The sequence below is a fragment of the Sapajus apella genome, unplaced genomic scaffold (assembly GCF_009761245.1).
Source record: "Sapajus apella isolate SASKATOON/1434 unplaced genomic scaffold, GSC_monkey_1.0 scaffold140, whole genome shotgun sequence".
NCBI classification, from domain to species: domain Eukaryota; kingdom Metazoa; phylum Chordata; class Mammalia; order Primates; family Cebidae; genus Sapajus; species Sapajus apella.
This window is the reverse complement of record NW_022437080.1, coordinates 588,552-612,078: the sequence shown is the minus strand read 5'-3', so window position 1 is coordinate 612,078 and position 23,527 is coordinate 588,552. Positions and strand designations below refer to the sequence as shown.

The 23,527-nt window shown below is 44.5% G+C and overlaps 1 protein-coding gene across 3 annotated transcripts in view; it reads left to right on the top strand.

Moving 5' to 3' along the window:
- The window catches only part of FAM168B (family with sequence similarity 168 member B), a 45,714-nt gene continuing 22,187 nt past the window's right edge, over positions 1–23,527 (top strand). The window contains exons 1-3 of one of the 3 annotated variants that reach the window (XM_032263942.1): positions 1–251; positions 10,435–10,515; positions 19,357–19,440. In XM_032263942.1, coding sequence (XP_032119833.1) covers positions 10,446–10,515; positions 19,357–19,440 — 154 coding nt within the window. In that variant the 5' untranslated portion in view covers positions 1–251; positions 10,435–10,445. Of the gene's footprint in view, positions 252–352; positions 452–1,960; positions 1,994–10,434; positions 10,516–19,356; positions 19,441–23,527 lie in introns of those variants that run through there. The other 2 variants (XM_032263944.1, XM_032263943.1) reach the window with 2 other exon arrangements.

Genomic DNA, 23,527 nt, shown 5'->3' with positions numbered 1-23,527 from the left:
TGAGGTCGGCGGCTCTAGTGGCTGCGCAGCGTCGGCGGGGAGCGCGGGCTGCGGAGAGGCGGGCCGGGCCAAGCAGAGCCAAGCAAGCGGGAGCGCGGTGCCCGGGAGGCAGCAGAGACGCGGGGCTCGGAGGGTCAGCCCCGTATCATAGCACGTCTCCTCGGCGCGCCCCCCTCGTTTAGCCCCACGGCCAAGCCCGCCGCGGGCCGGCGTGCGCTGGTCACTGAGGCCCAGGCCGCCGCCGCGGCGCGGTGAGTGGGGGCGGGCGGCGGGCGACTGCGCGCCCAGGCCGGAAGTGCGGCGCTTTGTGCGGCCGGCTCGGGGCGGCGCCAAGGTCGGCCCGCGGCTCGGGGTCGCTGGGCGTTCTGGCCTGCCTGGGCTGCGCTTTGTCCCACGGGCCGGGCTGGGCGGGGGCCGGAGGCGGAGCTCGGCCGGATACGGGCGCGGGCAGGTGCGGTTAGGGCGGCGCGGGGCTGCTGCTTAGGTGGCCGAGGTGGCTTCGCTGCGCGGGGCGTTCTCCTAAAGGTCGGGGTCAGAGCCGTCAGGAATGCGAGCGTGAAACCCAGGGGCAGAGCGCTGTGACAATAGTCATTTCCAAAGTGTAACTACTCAGTTTGTCTACCCCCAAGTAAAATTTTTTTTTTTTTTTTTGCCTGGCGGAATCTGAGCGTCCTCCTTTCAGCTTGAAAAGGCACGATTTAAATTATAGGCTTTTAAGATTTCCTTCAGAGAGGACGTTTCGTGGCCCAGCCTGGGTTAACTTTGAAAAGACAGTGCGCCTTTACCACGTCCACAAATAAGGGTATTTCTGTTTTATGGTGTATGTGGACATGAAGTGTGCATCTCCTGGGCTGTTTGAGTTAATGTTTAATCATTAAACATAAGAATATATTTTAGTGTTTTCGCATGCAAGGAAGCTTTACAAATGAAGAGGTGCATATAGTTCCCACTCCTTAAACTTCCAGGTCGTCCGTGGGTAATTTGAGATCACTTTTCTCAAATACTATGGATGAAAGATTCTAGATTAAATAAAACTTTTTGGTTTTGGCAATAACAGAGACACATTTTAAAGCTTTTGTAGATAAAGGAGTGGGTTATTTTTGCTCCGACAGCCAAGAGTTGAGCAGTGTAAGGCTATTCTAAGTGAAGCTAAGTGTTGCAGAAATTGTGAAGATCTTGCTTCTTTTTGTCTTTATAAAGCAGGCTTACTTTGGTGGAGTGTTGGCCTATGTTACTCATGTAACATTTTGGAATGTTTTTGCATACAAGAAAGCTTTAAAATGAGTTAAAATTAGTTGTGATTTTTGATTAAATGAAAGTTAAATTCTGGTAGAAGGCCGTGTGCAGACTTTAAGAGTTGGAATCTGCTTTCTTTGGGTTCTCCTGGGTGTTCCCTGTGCAGCAGTCACTAGAAATACCTAAGCAGGTAGTTCTCTTTTCTTCCTGACCCCTGCACTTAGGAGTCCTGGAAGGATTAGGCTGTGTGTATACATTCCTTGCCTGGAACCCAGAGGGAGGGAGTAAGCAGCCCAGGTGTTCTTATCATACCCTGATGTGTTTATTAGGAAATAAGAGCAGCGTGATGGTGTGGAAGTAGAGGATTAGAATTGAAAAAAATCTAAAGTGCGTTTTAAAATTATTTTTTTGGGCTCCATAAAGAGAAATTTTACCAAACTGGTCTTATTTAGACAGTTTCTTTTCCTGGATCAATTGAGTACAGTTTTAAAAGAACAGTACACTAGCTTAATAGAGTAATGATTATTTCATGCCTTGTGTCCAGTCTGTTAAGTCTGTCTGATTGTACTGTGCAGAAATACATGAATTCCCGGTAAAATGCAAACCCAAACCTTGGTAGCGAAGGTAAAGTTTGAGGGAGAAGGTGGAATACAGAACTCATTTTTTTTTTTCCCCCCAGCTAGAATTTCAAGCTTTGTTGCCTTGGCTGGAGTGCAGTGGTCTGATCTCAGTTCACTGCATCCTCTACTTCAGCCTGGTGAGTAGCGGGGATTATAGGCGTGCGCCACCATGCCCATCTAATTTTTCTATTTTTAGTAGAGACAGGGTTTCATCATGTTGGCCACGCTGAGCTTGAACACTCTCCTTGGCCTCCCAAAGTGCTGGGATTACCAGTGTGAGCCACCATGCCAGGCTAAGAACTTTCGTTATATGCACCCCTCCCCCTCTTGTTTTTTTTGAGATGGAGTCTCGCTTTGTGGCTCAGGCTGGAGAGCAATGGCGCAGTCTCGGTTCACTGCAACCTCCACTTGCCTGACTCAGGCGATTCTCCTGCCTCAGGCTCCTGAGTAGCTGGGATTACAGGTGCTTGCCATCACTCCTGGCTAATTTTTGTATTTTTAGTAGAGGCGGAGTTTTCCTGAGTTGCCCAGTCTGGTCGTGAACTCCTGATCTCCGGTGATCCTCCTGCCTCGGCCTCCCAAACTGCTGAGATTACAGGCATGAGCCACTGCGCCTGCCTTATGTGCTCTTTATTTTATTTTGTTTCATTTTATTTTTGAGACAGTTTTGCTCTGTCGCCCAGGCTGGAGTGCAGTGGCGTGATCTTGGCTCACTGCAACCTCCTTTTCATGGGTTCAAGTGATTTTCCTGCCTTGGCCTCCCCAGTAGCTGAGATTATGGGTGCACACCACCACGCCTAACTAACTTGTGTTTTTAGTAGAGATGGAGTCTCACTATGTTGTCCAGTCTAGTCTGGAACTCCTGACCTCAAGTGATCCACCCTTGTTGGCCTCCCACAGTGCTGGGATTACAGATGTGAGCCACCGTGTCCAGCCTCTTTTTTTTTTTTTTTTTTGAGACACAGTCTTGCTCTGTCACCTGGGCTGGAGTGCAGTGGCGCAGTCTTGGCTCACTGCATCCTCTATCTCCCGAGTTCAAGCAATTCTTCTGCCTCAGCCTCCCGAGTAGCTAGGATTACAGGTGTGTGCTACCATGTCTGGCTAATTTTTGTGTTTTTAGTAGAGATGGAGTTTCACAATATTGGTCAGGCTGGTGTGGAACTCTTGACCTTGTGATCTGCCCGCCTTGGCCTCCCAACAGCTTCTTTTAAAAAATATATATTTTAGCATTTTTTGTAGAGATGGGAGTCTCACTATATTGCCCAGGTTGGAAAAAGGGGGAGAGAAAGGAGGAAGGCTAGATAGTTGTAGATTAAAATAGATTTAGACATAAAGGCAATAGATGGATTTTGTTTGGACTCTGATTTACACTGAAAAAAACTGTAAACAGTTTAAAGATGTCTGGGATACGAATGAATACGAGCTGGGTATCAGCTGGATTGAAACAATTATGTTTAAGCCTGATAATAGTACTGTGATTATGTATAAATACATAATTTTGTAGAGACATACTAAGGTATATAAAGTTGTAAATGACACGTCTGTAATTTAAAATATTTCTACAAAAGGGCAAATGCAACCGAATGTTAATAATCCTTACATCAAGATGTTGGGTATGAGGCTGTGCACTGTATTGCTGCATTTTCAGTTCTGCATAATGGAAAACTTCTGGGCTCAAGCAGTCCTCCTGCCTCAGCGTCCCAAAGCACTGGTGTTATAGGCACTTGCCGCCATGCCTGGTCTGCAACCTCTTGATGTCAGACATTACTGAGAATTTCCAGTGTTGATTATTCTGAGTATTACATCTTGTATATTGGTGTTTCTGAGAGTGAATTTAAATCTTGAAATTAGGTTTGTTGATATAAAATTTTAAAGGCCTCGTATTGTAGCATTTCATAATGTTCTGTGTGGGAACTTTATTTAGAGATGGTATGTTTTCAAACTAGGGAAAAATACTACAGTGATGGGTCTTTCTTTTTTCTTTTTGTGTGAGACAGAGTCTCACTCTGTCGCTCAGGCTGGAGTGCAGTGGCACAATTTCAGCTCATTGCAACCTCCACCTCCCGGGTTCAAATGATTCTCCTGCTTCAGCCTTCCGAGTAGCTGACTACAGTTACACTGACTACAGTTAGTAGGGACTACAGGTGTCTGCCACCATGCCTGGCTAATTTTTGTATTTTTAGTAGGGATGGGGTTTCACCATATTGGCCAGGCTGGTCTCGAATTCCTGACCTTGTGATGTACCTTGTGATCCACTGCCTCAGCCTCCCAAAGTGCTGGGATTACAGATGTGAGCCACCACACCTGGCTGGGTCTTTCATTTTAAAGATAGACGTTTCTTCTGATTATTATTTGATTTTCAAGTTAGGAATTTTTGCTGTCATCTTTTTAAAAGTAATCTGACATTTGTCTATTCTAATGCAGGTGTCATACCACCCATAGGAATTCTGACGGTTGAGTCATTTCAAATGGGAAACTTTAAAAGAGTGGTACGCTCTAGCAGCCTTGGGATTGGGTTTTCTGGTCCACACCAAATCAGGCTGGGAAGTTGGTGGTTGCAGGGAGATCAGTGACTCTAAAATTTTAGGTAGAATGGTGATGGTGTGTTTTTTCTTTGGTTTTTCATTATGGAAAATTGAAAATACAGCAATACAGTGCTCAGCCTTATACCCAGCATCTTAACTATTATCAGGTTTAAACATAATTGTATCATTCTAGCTGATACCCAGGTCTTACTCAGTCATGTCCCAGATATCCTTAAACTCTGTTTACAGTTTTTTCAGTGTAAATCAGAGTCCAAACAAAATTCATCTGTTGCCTTTATGTCTAAATCTATTTTAATTTAGAACTGTCTAGCCTTCCTCCTCTCCCTCTGCCTTCCTCCCCCCACCCCTCACCATTGACTTACTGAAGAAACTGGGTCATTTGTCCTCTGGAATGTCCCACATTTGGGGTTTGTCTGATTGTTTCATGGTGTCATTCAGCATATTCCCTCCTGCTGTCTTTCTTGTAAACTGAAAGTTAGATGTACAGGTTCCATTTGATTTTCTTTTTTTTTTTTTTTTTGGATAGTGTCTTGCTCTGTCATCCAGGCTGGAGTGCAGTGGTGCAATTTCAGCTCACTGCAGTCTTTACCTCCCAGGTTCAAGTGATTCTCATGCCTCAGCCTCCAGAGTAGCTGGGATTACAGGCGTGAACCACCACACCCAGCTAATTTTTGTATTTTTAGTAGGGACAGGGTTTCACCATGTTGCCCAGGCTTGTCTTGAACTCCTGGTCGCAAGCAATCGGCCATCTTTGGCCTCCTAAAGTACTGGGATTACAGACGTGAGCCCTGCAACCAGCCAAGTAGAGTTTTACTATTAGTGGTCTAAGCTATAAATCAGGTCATGGAAGGAGAGCCTTCTGACATCCTTCAGTACTTCATTTGGGTTTGCAGTTTTTGGCTAATATGAATAATGCCATTATAAATGTTCATGTCCACCTTTAGGTGTAACGTGTTTCCACTTCTCTTGGGTATATGCCCAGGAGTGGCAGTGTGGGGTCATGAGGTAACTCTTGACCTGTGCAGTTGAGGAGCTTCATTGACTACCAGAGGACATCTGCTGTCCGCCCACATTTAAGGGTCGCCACCTGGTGGTTGTAACCTAAGCTGTGTCTCTATTACTGATTCCCTACATATAGCCTAAGCTTCAAACAAACTCAGTTGCCCAATATTTCTAAAATGCATCTTGCTTTTTCTCATTTCTGTGGCTCATATAATCCTATCCATTGTTTATTGGAAATGCTTCTCTTTAATCATTATTTTTTTTTTTGAGACAGAGTCTTGCTCTGTTGCCTTGGTTGGAGTGCAGTGGCGCGATTTCGGCTCATTGCAACCTGTGCCTCCCAGGTTCAAGTGATTCTCCTGCCTCAGCTTCCTGAGTAGCTGAGATTACATTACAGGTGCCTGCCACCATGCCTGGCTAATTTTTGTTGTATTTTTAGTAGAGATGGGGGTTTTACCATGTTGGCCAGGCTGGTCGCCAATTCCTGACCTCAAGTGACCCGCCCACCTCTGCCTCCCAAAGTGCTGGGATTACAGGCGTGAGCTATTGTGCCTGGCCTTATGTTGCCCTTTAATCAAGTTTTTCCTGACCATTTCTTCCCTCCCCCACAGAGCTTTTCCTCTCCCCTCTCAATCGTCAGAACACTATAGTCTCTTTTGGCTCTTAACACTGTTGCTTTGTATCAAAAAATATTCATACTTTTGGTCTTATTTCTATGTCTGCACTGTTCAATACAATAGCTGTCACCTACATGGGACTGTTTAAGTTAATTAAACTAAAAATGCACCTACCATATTTGGACAGTACGGACATACGTTTTCATCCTTTTTTTTTTTTTTAAGACGGTGTCTTGCTTTGTTGTGTAGGCTGGACTGCAGTGATACAATTGTAGGTCGCTGCAGCCTTGACCTCCTGGACTCAAGCGGCCTTCTCAAGTAGCTAGGACCCCAGGTGTGTACCAGCACATCCAGCTAATCTTTTTACTTTTTGTTGACACAGGGTCTTGCCATATTGCCAGGGCTTGTTTCCATCTTTTCACACAGTTCTGTTGGACAGCGCTTTTCTAGATTGTAAAACTCAGAAGAGATTGTGACCTGCCCTTTTGTTTTCTCTGTGGCCTTTGTGTAGTGCTTTGCTTAACTGGAATTCAATTAAGAAAATTAAAATTAGCTCCTGGCACAGAACAAAGAAATAACATTTAGAAAATTATTTGCTTCTTGAGAGGTGATTGTTGAACCAGAGAAGTAGATGAAATATTTGCAGACCTCAATTTCTCTGTTGCAGATCCACCAAGCATGGGTTAAAGTACAGGGGAACAGGGATTGGCAAGTGCCAGTTTGTTTATTCCTAAGCTATAGAGTAAAACACACAGTTGATTCTCCTGCTTGCCTGCTAGGCCTTCATATGCTTGTATTCTCCCTACCCTGAACTGTAGGCCTGCACTGTCCGGTATAGTAACCCCTAGCCACATGTGACTGCTTATATTGAAGTTAAACAAAGCTAAAAGATGAAATCTCACACTGGCCTCATTTTTCAGGTGCTCAGCACTTTTGGCAGGTGGCTGCTGTAGGGGACAGCACAGATAGAGGGGGACATAGTCATTGTACAAAGTTTAGTTGGTCAGTGCTGATCAAGACCTATCACTTAGCTGTAGTTGTGAATGGCTTGACGAATTTGGCATTTGGCTTTTGTTTAGAAGTTTAAAAACATTAGACAGTTGTTCAGGTAATGAATGTTTTAGTTACTAATATTGCCAGTTTATTCTCAGTTAAATCCAGAACTTCCTGTTACAGAGGCTAAGGATGTGACCTAGTATTTTCTTCTTGGTACAGGATTGCTTGGTTGTGAATATTCTAAATAAGTCAGATGAGCTGAAAATTTGAAGTGGTTTCTTTTTGTATTTTGTCTTTGTAATGGATTTGTACACCTAGTGTGTTCTGAAAGGCATTTGTTTTTTAGAAAGCCAGTAGGTAGTTGTACCTATTTTGTATACAGATGTTGTTATTGGTGCTGGAGATAACTGCCTTTCAGTAGAACAAGTGCATGTTCCCTGCTTGCTTTGGCTACATTCTAAATGGCAGTGTGGGGAAGGCAGACATAAAATGTACATTTTGTGTTTTGTTACTTGGAAGCTTGCTATATTGCCCAGGGTGAGCTTGAACTCTTGGCTTCAAGCGATCCTCCGACTTTGGCCTTCCAAAGTGCTGGGAATACAGGCATGAGCCACTGTACTCAGCCTAAAAATAGAGTTTTTTAAGGATTAGTTTTAGGTTTACAGCAAAACTGAGCAGAAGGTACAGAGAGTTCCCATTTACCCCTACCCCCACACATGCTCTTTTTAGTCTTAAAGATCACCTTAATCTTTAACCACATACATCAGTGAATGATATACACTGCATTTTAGGAGGCCGAGGTGGGAGGAGCACTTGAACTCAGGAGTTCAAGACCAGCCTGAATAATGTAGCAAGACTCTGTCTCTACTAAAAATGAGATAATAAAAATGTGCCACATGTGGTGATGCACACCTGTAGTCCTGGCTACTCTGGAGGCTGAGGTGGGAAGATCACTTGAGCTTGGGTGATCGCGTCTGCAGTGAGCTGTGAGTGACAGAGTGAGACCCTGTCAAAGAAATGAATGAATGAATAAATGAATGAATGTAAAGAACGCACTCAATGATAAAATTCAGAGGTGCTTACTAGAGAACTGAATGGAAATCAATTCCTAACAATAGTTCTTTTGGGGAAGGGTTAGAGTCCTGGTTGTGGCTGTACATGTTCTTGAACTTCCAGGAAAAAGATTTATGCATGATAAAACATTGAATGGGTTAATAGAGTTGCTGGGCTGTAACCAGTTTGTCTTTTTTAGTAAAAAAAAATTTAACAAGTTTTTAAAGAAATACAGGAAACTAGAGTGGCATGGTGGCACACACTTGTAGTTCCATCTACTCAGGAAGCTGAGATGGGTGGATCTCTTGAGCCCAGGAGTTTGAAAGCAGCCTGGGCAACATGATGAAACTTCATCTCTATTTAAAAAAAAAAAAAAAAAAAAAAAAAGGCTGGTCATGGTGGCTCACCAGCACTTTGGGAGGCCAAGGTGGGCGGATCACCAGAGGTCAGGAATTCGAGACCAGCCTGACCAACATGGTGAAAACCCGTCTCTACTAAAAATACAAAAATATTGTCCAGGCGTTGTGGCGGGAGCCCGTAATCCCAGTTACTCGGAAAGCTAAGGCAGGAGAATCGTTTGAACCTGGGAGGTAGAGGTTGCAGTGAGCTGAGATCCCGCCATTGCACTCCAGCCTTGGCAACAAGAGCAAAACCCTGTCTCAAAAAAAAAAAAAAAACAAAACGACAAAACAAAACTTAGCCAGGTATGGTAGCACCACGCCTGTAGTCTCAGCTAGTAGGGAGGCTGAGGTGGGGGTAATCACTTGATCCTAGGAGGTCAAGGCTGCAGTGAGCTGAGATTGTGCCACTGCACTCCAGCCTGGGCAACAGAGCAAGACCCTGTCTTGTGTTGGGGTGGGGAAGAAATACAGTCCCAGCACTTTTTGGGAGGCTGAGGCGAGCGGATCACAAGGTGAAGAGATCGAGATCATCCTGGCCAACAAGGTGAAACCTTGTCTCTACTAAAAATACAAAAATAAGCTGGATATGGTAGCACGTACCTGTAGTCCCACCTACTCGAGAGGCTGTGGCAGGAGAATCACTTGAACCCGGAAAGGGAAGGTTGCAGTGAGCCAAGATTGTACCGCTGCACTCCAGTCTGGGGACAGAGTGAGATTCTGTCTCAAAAAAGAAAAAGGAAAAGAAAAAAAAAGAAATATAGGAAACTGCAAAAGGAACACTAAATCCACTCCCATCTAGAGTCAATCACTGTTCATATTTTTATATGTTTCCTTTGAGACTTTTTTCTGTTTGTGCTGGGATGCACATCCCTATACACAATAGGTGTGAATTTGGGATCATACTGTGTAATGCAGGAGGCAATATAATACCCTACTTTTCTTTCACTTTTATTAATTGTTTTTAAACATTTTTTGAAAAGCAGCTGCACTAGGTATTTCATGCTCTGGATATATCTTCGTTAACTTAACTATCTCTCTCTGTTAGAAGAACATTTTGGTTACTTGTTTTCTTTTGCTGCTTTTTTTGAGACAAAGTCTCGCTGTGTTGCCCAGGTTGGAGTGCAATGGCAGGTTGGAGTGCAATGGCATGAGCTCAGCTCACCGCAGTCTCTGCCTCCTGGATTCAAGTGATTCTCCTGCCTCAGCCTCCCGAATAGCTGAGATTACAGGTGTGCGCCACCACACCTGGCTAATTTTTGTACTTTTATTAGAGACGGGGTTTCACTGTGTTGGCCAGGCTGGTCTCAAATTCCAGACTTCAGGTGATCTGCCCACCTTGGCCTCCCACAGTGCTGGGATTATAGGCCTGAGCCACTGTAACTGGCCTTTCCCCTTGTTTTTTTTTTTTTTTTTTTTTTTTTTTTGAGACGGAGTTTCGCTCTTGTTACCCAGGCTGGAGTGCAATGGCGTGATCTCGGCTCACCGCAACCTCCGCCTCCTGGGTTCAGGCAATTCTCCTGCCTCAGCCTCCTGAGTAGCTGGGACTACAGGCACGCGCCACCATGCCCAGCTAATTTTTTGTAGTTTTAGTAGAGACGGGGTTTCACCATGTTGACCAGGATGGTCTCGATCTCTTGACCTCGTGATCCACCCGCCTCGGCCTCCCAAAGTGCTGGGATTACAGGCATGAGCCACCGCGCCCGGCTCCCCTTGTTTTTAGTGAGAATATAGCTAACAGTTTTCCCTCTTGGCTTCTGATGGACTGAAGAGAACTGTGAAGGAAAGTTTATAATGTCCTGGTTGGGCACCCCTTTTCGTTTCTCTGCTGGTTGGGGCAGCATAAAATGCATTGTTTTATAGCAGCCTAGAGAAAGGACTGTAGCTACCGGCTCGTTTGGGACTGGTACCGGAGAAAAATCTGAGAACAGAAGTGCCTGGCTAAATCCCCCTTTTTTCCTTTTAGTTTTTGAAATCATGAATCCTGTTTATAGTCCTGGATCTTCTGGGGTTCCCTATGCAAATGCCAAAGGAATTGGTTATCCAGGTAAGTAAAATTTTGTTTTCATTCCTGAACTTTGAATACTTGGTCTATGTTCATGTCACTAAGAATGCTTTCTGTTGATAAATGCAACTCAGAGTAGCTTAGACAAGAAAAAAATGTATGGAAGTTAAAAATCAAATGACAGGACTGGATTTGGTCAAAACTTGATCTGGTGACTGTAGCAGTTGGGACCAGGATCTAGTTTCTCTGCCTCTGGTCTCAGCTTCACTTCCTCAGTATTGACTCAGTGTTGGTCACAGGCTCCACGCCCTCTCCTTGTAGTCTCTGAAGTTCAGGCCCTTCCTAACATTCCCTCACTAAGAGCCTCTTTATCTCCACCCTTTAGGAAAGCCCGGTGGGACTGTTTGTTCCCTATTCAAACCAGTCCTGGGGTTGGTTCTGATTAAACTCGGTGTCCATCCCTGGGCCACTAAGGAGAGTCTGTTGATTGACTTAGGCCTGATCCACATCCCTTTAGTGGAGTCAGCTAGTCAAATATGGGCTGCAAGTGACAGTTGCAACGAAGTGGATATTGGGGGAATAGGAGCTGGTTGGTCAAAAATAGGAAATGGTTGTTCCCTTTGGTGACTTTATACAGGAGTAGTTATTCGTAATGTTACAATTTCATTTTGGGTTTTGATAATATAGAAGAGATAACCCTAAAACTTTGTTGCTACAAGACTCTCAGAAAATGAAATACAACGTTTTAGAAATGTGTAACTAAACTTATAGGCGGTAAGAGAAATATCTGAGGTCAAATGTGAAAGCCAAGTTAAACCCAGCTCATTTGGCCTTTGAACTAATGACGTGCCTTTCCCTGGGGACATGTGCTATTTTTGGATTTTAACAACCCACATGGGGAAAGTGAGTTGAGTCTTAGGATCCTTGCGATGGGGAATGGGAGTGAGACTTCTTATCAATCATTCTCGTCCCTCTGGAGGGTGATACTGCCAGCAGAGAGGTAAACTAAACAGTCTAGTCACCCGCTGGCCCCATAAGGAAGTTTGTATGCTTGGGCTCTGAGAAAGGGGAGATCTTTACTACGACCTGGTAAGCATTCAGGGATGTTTTGGGCTCTAGCTTGTGTTACTTATACTCCCCAAGGGGTTCGGAAGTTGAGAAATTAACATGTAAAAATAGTATCCAGTCTTCATGACTCCTGGAGCACCTGACACTGCTTTCATTTTGAGGCATTCTTTTGCCAAGTGTATTTGTTTTTTGTGGCTCCTATAACAAGTAACCACAAACTTGGTGGGCTAAGGCAAAAGAGATGGATCTCAGAGGTCTGAAATCAAGGCATTGACAGGTCAACACTCCCAGTGCAGGCCCCAGAGGAAAATCCATTCCTTCCCTCTTCTAGTTTCTGGTGGCTGTCTACAATCTTTAGCATATGGCTTTGTGGTTGTATTACTCCCATTTCTGCCTGCATGGTCACATCCTCTCCTGTGTGTTTTGTTTGTTTGTTTGTTTTCAGATGAAGTCTCACTCTGTCACCCAGGCTGGAGTGTAGTGGTGCAATCTTGGCTCACTGCAACCTCCACCTCCCTAGTTCAAGTGATTATCCTGCCTCAGCCTCCCGCATACCTGGGATTATAGGCATATGCCACCACACCTGGCTAATTTTTTTTTTTTTGAGACGGAGTCTTGCTCCGTCGCCCAGGCTGGACTGCAGTGGCACGATCTCGGCTCACTGCAGCCTCTGCCTCCCGGTTTCAAGCGATTCTCTTGCCTCAGCTTCCTGAGTAGCTGGGATTATAGGCACATGTCACCACGCCCAACTAATTTTTGTATTTTTAGTAGAGATGGGGTTTTACCGTGTTGGTCAGGCTGGTCTTGAACTCCTGACCTTGTGATCTGCCTGCCTCTGCCACCCAAAGTACTGGGATTACAGCCATGTGCCACCACACCCAGCTAATTGTTGTATTTTTAATAGAGATGGGGTTTCACCATGATCAAACTCCTGACCTCAGGCGATCTACCCACCTTGGCCTCCCAAAGTGTTGAGATTACAGGCGTGTGCCACTGTGTCTGGCCCTGTGTGTTTTAAGAACTCTTGTCATTGGATTTCCAGCCTACCTGGACGGTCCGGGATTCCAGAATGACCTCATCCCAAGATCCTTCACTTTATCACATCTGTGAAGATTATTTTCCCAAATAAGGTCACATTACTTTCTCTCAGCACTTTAAAGATAAAATTGTATTTGTCATCTGGTTTCTGTCAAAATAATTTTCTTTTTTGAGACAAGGTCTTGCTTTGTCACTCAGGCTGCAGTGCCGTGGTGTAATCACAGCTCACTGCAACCCCAACTCCTTGGACTCAAGGGATCCTCCTGCCTCAGCCTCCCAAGATGCTGGGACCACCTGCGTGTACTACCTTGTAGCTGGGGTAATTTTTTAATTTTAATTTTTATAGAGATCGGGTCTCATTATGTTGCCCAGGCTGATATCTAAAACTCCTGTGCTCAAGTGATCATCCCACTTTAGCCTCCCAAAGTGCTAGATTACAGGCATGAGCCACTGTGACCAGCCCAGAATAATTTTTGCCTCTTTTAAATTGAGTTTCTCCTCTACCTTTCCCCCAACCCCTGTGCACCCTGCTACTTTAAAAATATCTTTGCTTTTACCATGATGCAACTAGATGTGATTTTCTTTGTATTTACCTTGCTGTTCAGAGAACTTCTTGACTGTGAGTTGATTTCTTCCAGCAATAGCAGTAGCTCTCCAAATACTGTTTTTTCCCCTTCCTCTTCTCTGCTGGAACTCCATCTATAACTGTATTAGACCACATCACTCTGTCCTTTCTGTCTCTTGCACCCTGTTTTATAGTTTCTGTTTTTTTCTACATGAGCTTTAAAACAGTTTTTACTGATCTGCTTCCATTTCACTCCTTCTGCCAATTCTGCTCTAATTTGCTGTAATTCATGTATTGAATCAAGTCTTTTTATGTATTTTCTCCATCTTCTGTTTTTTTCCAACATACTACTGAGTTATTTTAAAAACTGCTGACAGCAATCTCTAGATTACCTGTGCATCAGTTTTTATTGTCCAAATGTTCTTTCGTTTTTCTGACATGTGGTCCTGTCTTGGCATGCCTGGTGTTTTTCATTGACTGTCCCACAAAGTGTATTAGAAATTAGGGTAGTCTTACTGATGATGTCTTCTTTGCTGGCAAGGTAGCATGCTGAATGGCCTTCTTAATTCACTTGGGAGCTGGGGTTAGATGCATTTCAGTTTTGTCAAGGCTCGGTCTCCCTTTGTTTTGCCCTTATCTTGGAGTGAGGGTTTTCATCAGCCTGGCATGCTCTGCAGAGTCTGTCCCTCTTGTGGATCAGTACCAGGGGAGTAAGGAAAACTCTGCATTTCAGAGATTTCTGTTTTTTACTGTCTGCTGGGGTAGCTTTAGAATTTGACATATGTCTTAAAGCGGATTTTAGCTGGTTTTGAAGCTCCTCTAAGGTCCAGTTTTATCACTGCAGCCCTTCAAGATCACCAAAACCCATGTTTTTCTGTCCTCCAGCCATGGCCTTCTGTCCAGGGAGAACCTAGATTTGGCCTCTTGCCCATGCTGAGAATTGACGAGTACCCTCCAGGTCAACAAGACTGTATATCCTAATTTCTCCCTGTACCGCAAATGATAGTGGACACTGGGATGGAGTTAGAATGCAAAGATTTTTGGGGGCAGCCACTTAGGAAAAGTCCAGCAGGGAGGAAACAGAATTGGGGAGAGCCTCAGACTATGAGGCACATGTGCCAAACCCACAGCCAGCCCGCCGGGTGCTCTCGGGCAAGGGTTAGCAGTTGGAGGCCCACATGAGGCACCAGCGGCCTGGTGCTGCTGCTGAAACTGTCAGCCCACATACTTCTCCTGGCCAAACAGCAGGTTCTTTCTGGAAAAGAGATGCAGGTGGTGTTGCTCACTTCACTTTGTTGCTTAATGTTTGCTAGGAATCACTCCATACCAGTTCACAGAGGTTTGCCTTGTTCTTTTTTTTTAATGCGATAGTGCCACATATCCCCCATCTTGTGGGCTTCCATAGTTGATTCAGCCAGTTTCCTTGTGATGGGCATTGGGGTTGTTTGAAGTGAGTGCTCTTTTGGTAATGATGCTGTGAACAGCCCTGTTTGTGTAGACTCTGTTTGTGGGAATTCTCCTCACAGTGGATTCCTAGAGCTGGGGTTGCTGGGTCAGAGAGCAAATGCACACGTGGTTGTTAGGATACTGCTGAGTTCCCGTCTGGATGTGAGGCGATTTCCCCGCAGCCTGGCTAACAGAATGTGACGTCCAGCTTTGGATTTCTGCTAGTCTGAAGGGAGTCACTGTAGTTGTAGTTTGCAGTTCTGTCTATTGATTTGGGAGACAGGGTTGTTTGTCTTTCTAGTTTTAAAAATTACTTACATATTTATACCAGCCCTTTGTCTAAATAATTTACAGGTATTTTATCTGAATTTGTCTTTTTGTTTAACTGTGGTATTTTTTGCTGTTCTGAAGCTTTTACTTTCATAAGGTAATCAGTCTTGTAGAAATGATTTGGGTTTGGGGTGGCTCCAGTCCCTTGATGTTAGGGAGTCTGGCCTTTCCAGCCTACCATTCTGGAAGAGGGCTAGAGTAGATGCTGAAGGAGACAGTCTCTGTGTGGGGTGCCCAGAGCTATCAGGAATAGGAAGAAACAGTGATTCTTAACTCTGTTGCTTGGAACCCTGCAGGTTCATTGTCTGGAGAGAATGAGAAAAAAGAGGCTGGTGCACCCAAGACCAGCTAAAGCACTGTTGGCAGGGGTCCCTCCAAAGCTGCCCCTATGGGTTTTGTGTAGTCCAAGTAGAAATCGTTGGAGTTAGTGATGGGAGCCACACTGCAGCTTGGGTCAAGGTGGCGACAGAGCAAGTGGGATGTGGCCGATGGGATGAGGCATGGGAGCACGGAAGCAACAGAGGCTCTGTAAGAGGTTCGGTGTCTTTGACCCCATACCAGAGACCAGGTATGTAGCAACATCTTGTTGCTGGTGGTTGTTGATGCCATCTTAAATACTGTCATGTTTTCTGTTTCATTACAGGATGTATTAACTCCTTGTTAGAAAGTGGAGATGGGAAGGACTAAGCAAAGATAACAGTGGTTTTTCAGGGACCCTGAAACACTGTCTTCAGCAAACAAGTCCAGAGCAGACCTCTTCCCCTGAGAGTTTATTGGTAGAGTTTTAGAGAGAATGAGGAATTTGGATTTTGTGGAAATTATTGCAGAGGCCTATACGATATGATCTAGGCCAGTGGTGGTTCAAACTTTTTTTTTAAACAATGAAACCATTGCGGGGGAAAAATTCTCACTGGTTCCCTGGTCTCTGAGGGCAGTTACAGAGCCGCCCTTTTTTTTTTTTTTTTTTTTTTGGAGACGGAATTTTGCTCTTGTTACCCAGGCTGGAATGCAGTGGCATGATCTCCGCTCACCACAACCTCTGCCTCCAGCGTTCAAGTGATTCTTCTGCCTCAGCTTCCCGAGTAGCTGAGATTACCGGCATGCACCACCATGCCCAGCTAATTTTGTGTTTCTGGTAGAGATGGGGTTTCTTCATATTGATCAGGCTGGTCTCAAATTCCTGACCTCAGGTAATCTGCCTGCTTCGCCCTCCCAAAGTGCTGGGATTGCAGGTGTGAGCCGAGCCACCGTGCTCGGCCCGAGAGCCTTCTTGGTCTTCCTGTGCTCACAATTGGGCCTCTGAGGAGTCTTTTCAGCATCGTCAGAACTGCTGTCCTGGTCTTCCCAGTGGCCTTGTGGGTCTGTCTCAAGTTGAATCTGCCCTTGACATCCAAAATGAGTGAACATTTGACCATTATATGTTGTTATCTGACTAATTAGAGAGGGCAGATGGGAAGGTGAGAATCCAGGAAGGAAACCCAGAATGGCTTCGCTGAGGTAAAGGGGAATCAGTTTCAAATGAGGAAAGCACCTTTGAAGCAGGGATAATGATGAGAACTGGGCACTTGCAGGGATTCTGTGGCTGGGGGTTGGTGACAGCAGAAACTTGCAGGATGGCTTAGGGATGTAGGGCAGCAGTGAAGCAAGGGATCCAGGCTGAGGGGCTGCAAGAAGCCACGTGAGGAGCTGTATTGTAAACTTTCTTTAAAACCCACCTACAAAGATTTTCCTTTTGGAATTCCACTCAGATCCCCTGCCCTGTTTTCTCCTCAACCTTAGGGGTGCTTTGCTTTGGTTTGCTGGTAACAAATCATGTTACCAGCATGATTTGTCCTAGGGGATAACACCTTAAAAATCCCAGTCCAAGTGCTGTAAGAGACATCTTTCTCTAGGCCTCCTCAACATAGTTTCTTTCTTTTCTTTTCTTTCTTTCTTTTTTTTTTTTTGACATAGTCTTGCTCTGTTGCCAAGCTGGAGTGCAGTGGCATGATCTCAGCTCACTGCACCCTCCACCTCCCAGTTCAAGCAGTTCCCCTGCCTCAACCTCCAGAGTAGCTGGGAATGCAGGTGCATGCCACCATGCCCAGCTAATTTTTTGTATTTTAGTAGAGGTTGGGTTTCACCATGTTGGCCAGGATGGCCTCTGTCTCCTGACCTCGTGATCTGCCCACCTCAGCCTCCCAAAGCGCTGGGATTATAAGTGTGAGCCACTGTGCCTGGCCCTCAACACAGTTTCTTTTGAAGACGGCTCTTCTCCTTCAACTTTATTTACAGGTGAGGGAAGTGAGCAGTAAAGTTACAGCTTCTCACAAGTGGGAACAGTAGTCAAGGCTAGGAAACCTGGCTCATCCTGGTGGCTGTGCGCCCCAAATAGGAAGAATGCCTTCTAATACCTCAGCGTTAGATATTATGTGATGCCTACTGTACTGCGAACCAGGAGGGTCAGCCATAAGGGGAGTAAGGCCTTATTGAAAAGGGCAGATGCCTGAGGCCCCCTCTGCTGGTGGACACCCGAGGCCCAGGATTCTGACTGTAGCACTAAATGCCTTATTTGATGTTTCTCTTTTGTTCATGTTATGAATTACTAGTGCATAATTCATTGTGGTCGTGGTTTAGTCTTAGTAAGAGTCCTCATTTGTATTAATAAAAATCAGGTGGTTTGCATATGGACTGTAGTTGGAGTTTTCCATATCCATGTGTATGCAGTCCCAGTTAGAGCTCCTTCCCTAAGAAAACTGAAGCTTAAGTAAGACACTTACAGCCTGGGTTTATCACTGGAGTCTTAATTTGTTTGCTGCTGCTTTAGCAGACTATGAGACTGGATAATGAACAGAAATTTATTGGGCTCTTGGTTTTGGAGGTTGGGGAAATCTAAGAGTATGACAATGGTATCTAGTAAGGGCCTTTGGGCTCTATCGTCTTGTGATGGAAGGCGAAGGGCAAGCGGGTGTGTCAGAGAAAGGAAAGAGAACCTGTCCTTTTTATCTCAAACCTACTCTCATGATAAAGGTATCACCTATTAAAGGTCCCACGTTTCAGTGCTGTTAAAATGACAATTAAATTTCAACACCAGCTTTGGAGGGAACATATGAAAATATATTAGCTGGCAACACTGGAGAAGTTGGGGATTAGAACATCAGAATGTGGCAGGACGTGGTGGCTCATGCCTGTAATCTCAGCACTTTGGGAGGCTGAGGTGGGCGGATCACTTGAGATCAGGAGGTTGAGACCAGCCTGGCCAATACGGCAAAACCCCATCTCTACTAAAAATACAAAAATTAGCTGGGCATGGTGGTACACATCTGTAGTCCCAGCTATTCGGGAGGCCGACTCAGGAGAATTGCTTGAACCCAGGAGGCGGAGGTTGCAGTGAGCTGAGATGTCACCATTGCACTCCAGTCTGGGTGACAGAGCAGGATGCTGTCTTAGAAAAAAAAGTCAGAATGAAGAAATCTGAAATGAATTTAGAAGTTTTAAACAGCTCCTTACAACAAAAAATAACAGCTTTTAAGTCAAAATATGTAATGTAGGAAATGTCTGAATTCAGTGAAAATCAGTGACCTTTAAATAGCTTTTCCTGTTTACTGTTAGCAGCAAAAATAGGCCCTTGAGTCCAAGCTAGACTTGAATCCTGATTCTTCCAGAGTTTGTGCCGTGAAGTCAGATGAGGGTAACAGGACCTAGCACGAGATACTCTTAGCTCTCTTATTATGCTTTCTAAGTAATGATGTGATTAGAGTTTAGAATGAAACTTTCAGAAATGTTAGGGATTTCTCGACTCTAACTTGGGGGAGGTGGTGTATGTGTGGTTTTTTTCCATTATGGTGATGATTTTACTGTTCTTGACAGTAGACTTTTAACTCGGTTTCTACCAAATGTTTCCAGTTGTAGAAAGTTGTAAGCATTTACTCGTAGGTTTAAAAAATATAATTGTGACCTGTCAAAATTCTGAGGGAAAGCCAGGCATGGTGGCTCATGCCTGTAATCCCAGCACTTTGGGAGGCCGAGGTGGGTGCATCACCTGAGGTCAGGAGTTCGAGACCAGCCTGGCTAACATGATGAATCCCTGTCTCTACTAAAAATACAAAAACTAGCCAGGTGTGGTGGTGTGTGCCTGTATTCCAGCTCCTTGGAAGGCTGAGGCAGGAGAATCGCTTGAACCTGGGAGGCGGAGGCTGCAGTGAGCTGAGAACGTGCCATTGCACTCCAGCCTGGGTGATGAGAGCGAAACTCCATCTCAAAAAACAACAGCAAACAAAATTCTGAGGGAAGAAGACAACTAGAGAGACACTGGTGGGCACACATAGTGCTTCTTGGGGCTCCTAAGTCTGTGTAGTTCTGGGGAAGAAGGTAAGAGTGATGGCTTTGCGAGAGCTCTGATGACTGTGTGTCACTACTTCAGTTGATGACATCAGATTGTTTTGTATTTTTCTTAGCCGGCTTTCCCATGGGCTATGCAGCAGCAGCTCCTGCCTATTCTCCTAACATGTATCCTGGAGCGAATCCTACCTTCCAAGCAGGTACGTGCTGGGTGATAAAATGCTTTGTACATACAGCTGGGAGAGAAAGCGAAGGGGTGGATTTTGCAAAGGCTGGGTATAGAATTAGGACTTGGTTGAGTCCATTTCTCAAGTTCATTAAATTGGCTTGTTGATAAGTATAACAAAAGCTTAATTCTTACTGCACTAAAGCCTCCTATGCTGTGTTTCTCATGGCCTCCCACAAGACAAATCTGTAATCACTAGGTTGTTACAGTTAACTCTGCCAGAGCCTCTGTGCATGAAATAGTATCACCTATTAGAAACTGAAGACTGTCTTGCATGCTAACAGGTGGAATTTCTGTGTTAACGTTTTTAGAAATAATTTTTGATTTCTCTAGACTGCTTTAGCACTTTGATTATTTATTTTTTAGAAAGTATTATTTTCCATATAAGTGTAGATGAATATTTTTAGATTTTGGAAATCACTGTTAATATTGAAAGTGGAATTGGCTTGGGTCTGAATCTTGAGGAGATTGGTTATTTAGTGGGATTTCCTCCTGGAAGCCTGCACTCTCTGGTGTTGGATGCTTTTGGACTTTATTCATCCACGCAGAGCTTTGCCTTTCTGCTGCAGCAGTGGTGTGCATGTTCTGACCTGAGGCTGTGGTTTGGCCTTACTCCTGGGATTGCTGTGGCAGCTTTGTCCCTCGACGCTAGCTTCACACAGTTAGCTTTGACAGAGGAGGAGACAACAACAGTGTCCTTTCCCCAAATTCTTGCAGTTTTGTTAATCATCAAATGTCCTTATATCCATCTCTTCCTTTCCATTTCCACTATGACCACCCTTGTTCAGCCCTTAGTTCACACCCGGAGAAAATCTTTCTTGACTTGGTCGTCTTGCTCCCAAGTTTTCTGTCCCCGGGTTAATGTTCCTTTACATTTAAAGCAGAGCAGTGCTCCCAGATGAATTTTTCTCAGTGTTGGGTCTTACAGACACAGTTATGCCAAGAGTCTCAACTTTCAGTCACTAGCTATTTGCCACACTGGCCCATTTTTTCCCTTTAGAGTGGTTTTCCTTTTGTGTCTTGCCTTGGAAGAACATGGCATGTATGTTGTAGTGTGTATCAGTAGTTCATTCCTTTTTTTATTGTTAGGTAGTATTTTGTTGTATGGAAATAAATACTTCAGTTTCCTTATCCTTTTGCCATGTGGTGAACATTTGGGTTATTTGCCGTTTTGGGCTATTAGAAATAAATGCTATCAATATTTATGTGCAAGTTATTGTGTGAACATATGCTTTCATTTCTCTTGAATAAGTACAGAGGATTTGAGTAACTAGCTGTTATGGCAGGTGTATGTTTAACTTTGTGGGAAACTGCCAAACCGTCTTGTAAGTGGCAGTACCATTTTACATTTCCACCAGCAGTATTTGTGAGTTGCAGTTTCTCCACGTCCTTAACAACTCTTGGTGTGGTCAATTTTTAAAATCCTAGCCATTCTAGTAAATGTGTAGCAGTAGTTTTAACTTGAACTTCTGTAGTGACTGATGTTGAACATCTTTTCATGTGCGTATTTGCCTTCTGTATGTCTTTGGTGAATAATTTGTATACAGCTTTTATGGTATATCAGTTGTTGTTTTATCTTGAGTTTTGAGAGTTCTTATCAGATATATGCATGTTTTCTCCCAGTCTGTGGCTTTTTCATTCTTTTAACAGCGTCTTTCAAAGAACAGAGGTTTTTAAAGTTTGATGAGGTTTTTAGCTGTTTTATGAATCATGCTTTTGATACCATACCTAAGAAAGCTGTGTAACCTAACTTCACAAAGATTTCTTTCTTTCTTTCTTTCTTTTTTTGCAGAAGTTTTACATTTATGTCTGTGACCCATTTGGAGTTAATTTTTGTGTATGATGGTAGGAATGGATTGAAGTTTATATCTTTGGCACACGTATTAATGTGGCATGTGGTGATCTGCTGTAGACTACCATAACATAAGCTACTCTTCTAGGATTTTCAGAGGTAGCCCACTTTTACTCATTTTCTTCATGCAGCAAAAATCAGTGTGAAAATTTACCTAAAACTTTCATCTTTTTTATTTTACAAGAAAAACTTCAAGTTTATTTCAGACTGACCAAGCTGTTCTTGCCAAAAGTGTGCAGCACTGCCCAGTAGAGACAGGGTGGTGTTTGGAGCCCGAGTGCTGCTGAAAACTTCCCCTGTTGGGTGCCTCCAGGAGCCACCCTGTGGAACATGTACCAGCCATCTCATTATTTTCTAAGACAGGGTCTTGCTCTGTTGCCCAGGCTGCAGTGCAGTAGTGTGATCATGTCTCACTGCAGCCTCGACTTTCCAGACTCAAGCAGTGCTCCCACCTCAGCCTCCTGAGTAGCTAGGACTAAAGGTGCAACCACACCCAGCTAATTTTTTATTTTTGTAGAGCTGGATCTCACTATGTTGCCTAGGCTGGTCCCAAGCTCCCTGGCTCAATTGATTCCTGCTTCAGCCTCTCAAAGTGCTAGGATTAGAGCCATGTTTGTCACCCATCTTCTCGAACATCTCTCCTTTCTCATAGGGAGATAAGGCTTGTCTTGTCCCTTTTCCAAGACTGCTCTCAAACTGTTTTGTAATCCAGAAGCTGGGACAGGCAGGTAGCAACTGCAGCTGCCCAAATGGCCTGCCATGTTGAAGGGGCATCCACTGATAGGTGCCAGGCCGTTGTTGGCTGCCAGACTGCTGGCGTACCAGTGCCAGATCTTGTGGTCTTGTAGGAGAAGCTGTGAAATTGGTGAATGAAGAAATATAAGGCAGCCAGGCATGGTGGTTCACGCCTGTAATTCCAGCACTTTGGAATGCCAATATGGGCAGATCACTTGAGGCCAGGAGTTCAAGAACAGCCTGGCCAATAGGGTAAGAGCCTGTCTCTACTAAAAATACAAAAATTAGCTGGGTGTGCTGGTGCACACCTGTAGTCCCAGCTACTTGGAAAGCTGAGGCAGGAGAATTGCTTGAACCTGGGAGGCAGAGGTTGTAGTGATCCGAGATAGCATCACTGCATTCCAGCTTGGGTTACAGAACGATAGTCTGTCTCAAAAAAAAAAGGAAAAGTTCTGCTGGTGTCCCACAAGTGCTGTTGGCCATCTAGCCTGAGTCTGGATCACAGCTATGTGCCCATCTCTTTCTGGAATCCTCTCTGTTTTTTTGTCTTGAATGTTTATTTTTAAGACAGGGGTCTTGTGGTTTCACCCGGGGTGAAGTCCAATGGTGCAGTTACAGCTTTTTTCTCCTGAGTTCAAGGGATTTTCCCACCACAGCGTCCCAAAGTGTTGGGATTACAGGCATAAACCACCACACCCAGCCTCACGCTTTGAATATTTTAACTCCCTTTTCAGTGAGACTTTCCCTTTTTCTGATGAGCAAGCCAAAATTATCACTATAAAAATTAAAAGAGAAGTTTTTCTCCCTTTTTGCTGCTTGCGCTCTTGCACTCTGTTGCACGAACGCCCTCGTGTGTGCTCACTCTGTGTGTGTGTGTGTGTGTGTGTGTGTGTGTGTGTGTGTGTGTGTGTGTGTGTTAGGATCTCACTTTGTTGCCTAGGCTGGAGTGCAGTGGCATGAACTTGGCTCACTGCCAAGCAGTCCTCCTGCCTTTGCTTTCCAAGTAGCTGGAACTGTAGGCACAAGTCACCACACCTAGATAATTAAAAAAATTTTTTTATACAGATGGGGTCTCACTATAATCCCTGGTCTCAAATTCCTGGGCTCAGGCAATCCTCTCACCTTGACCTCCCAAAGTGTTGGGATTACAGGCGTGAGCCACTGCACCTGGTCCCTGCTGCTTTCTTGATCTGCCTTTTGGTTCTTTTGCCATCCAGTTTATACTCAATGCTGACCTGTGATTTTGACGCTGTATGTGTGGAGTTTGGCTTCCAGAGCACTTTTGTAATCCAAATGCCACATTTTTCTTAGCCCTCTTCCAATTGTGACATAAGAGGATTCTGAGAATCTTGTGATGAGGTGTTGTCTTTTGCTGAAGAATTCTATTTCTCAGAGTATGAAAATGGAGACAACGTCATTCATTTTGTCCTCCTGAGCAAGGCTGCGTGTGCGCACAGCAAGAATGTTGATATGG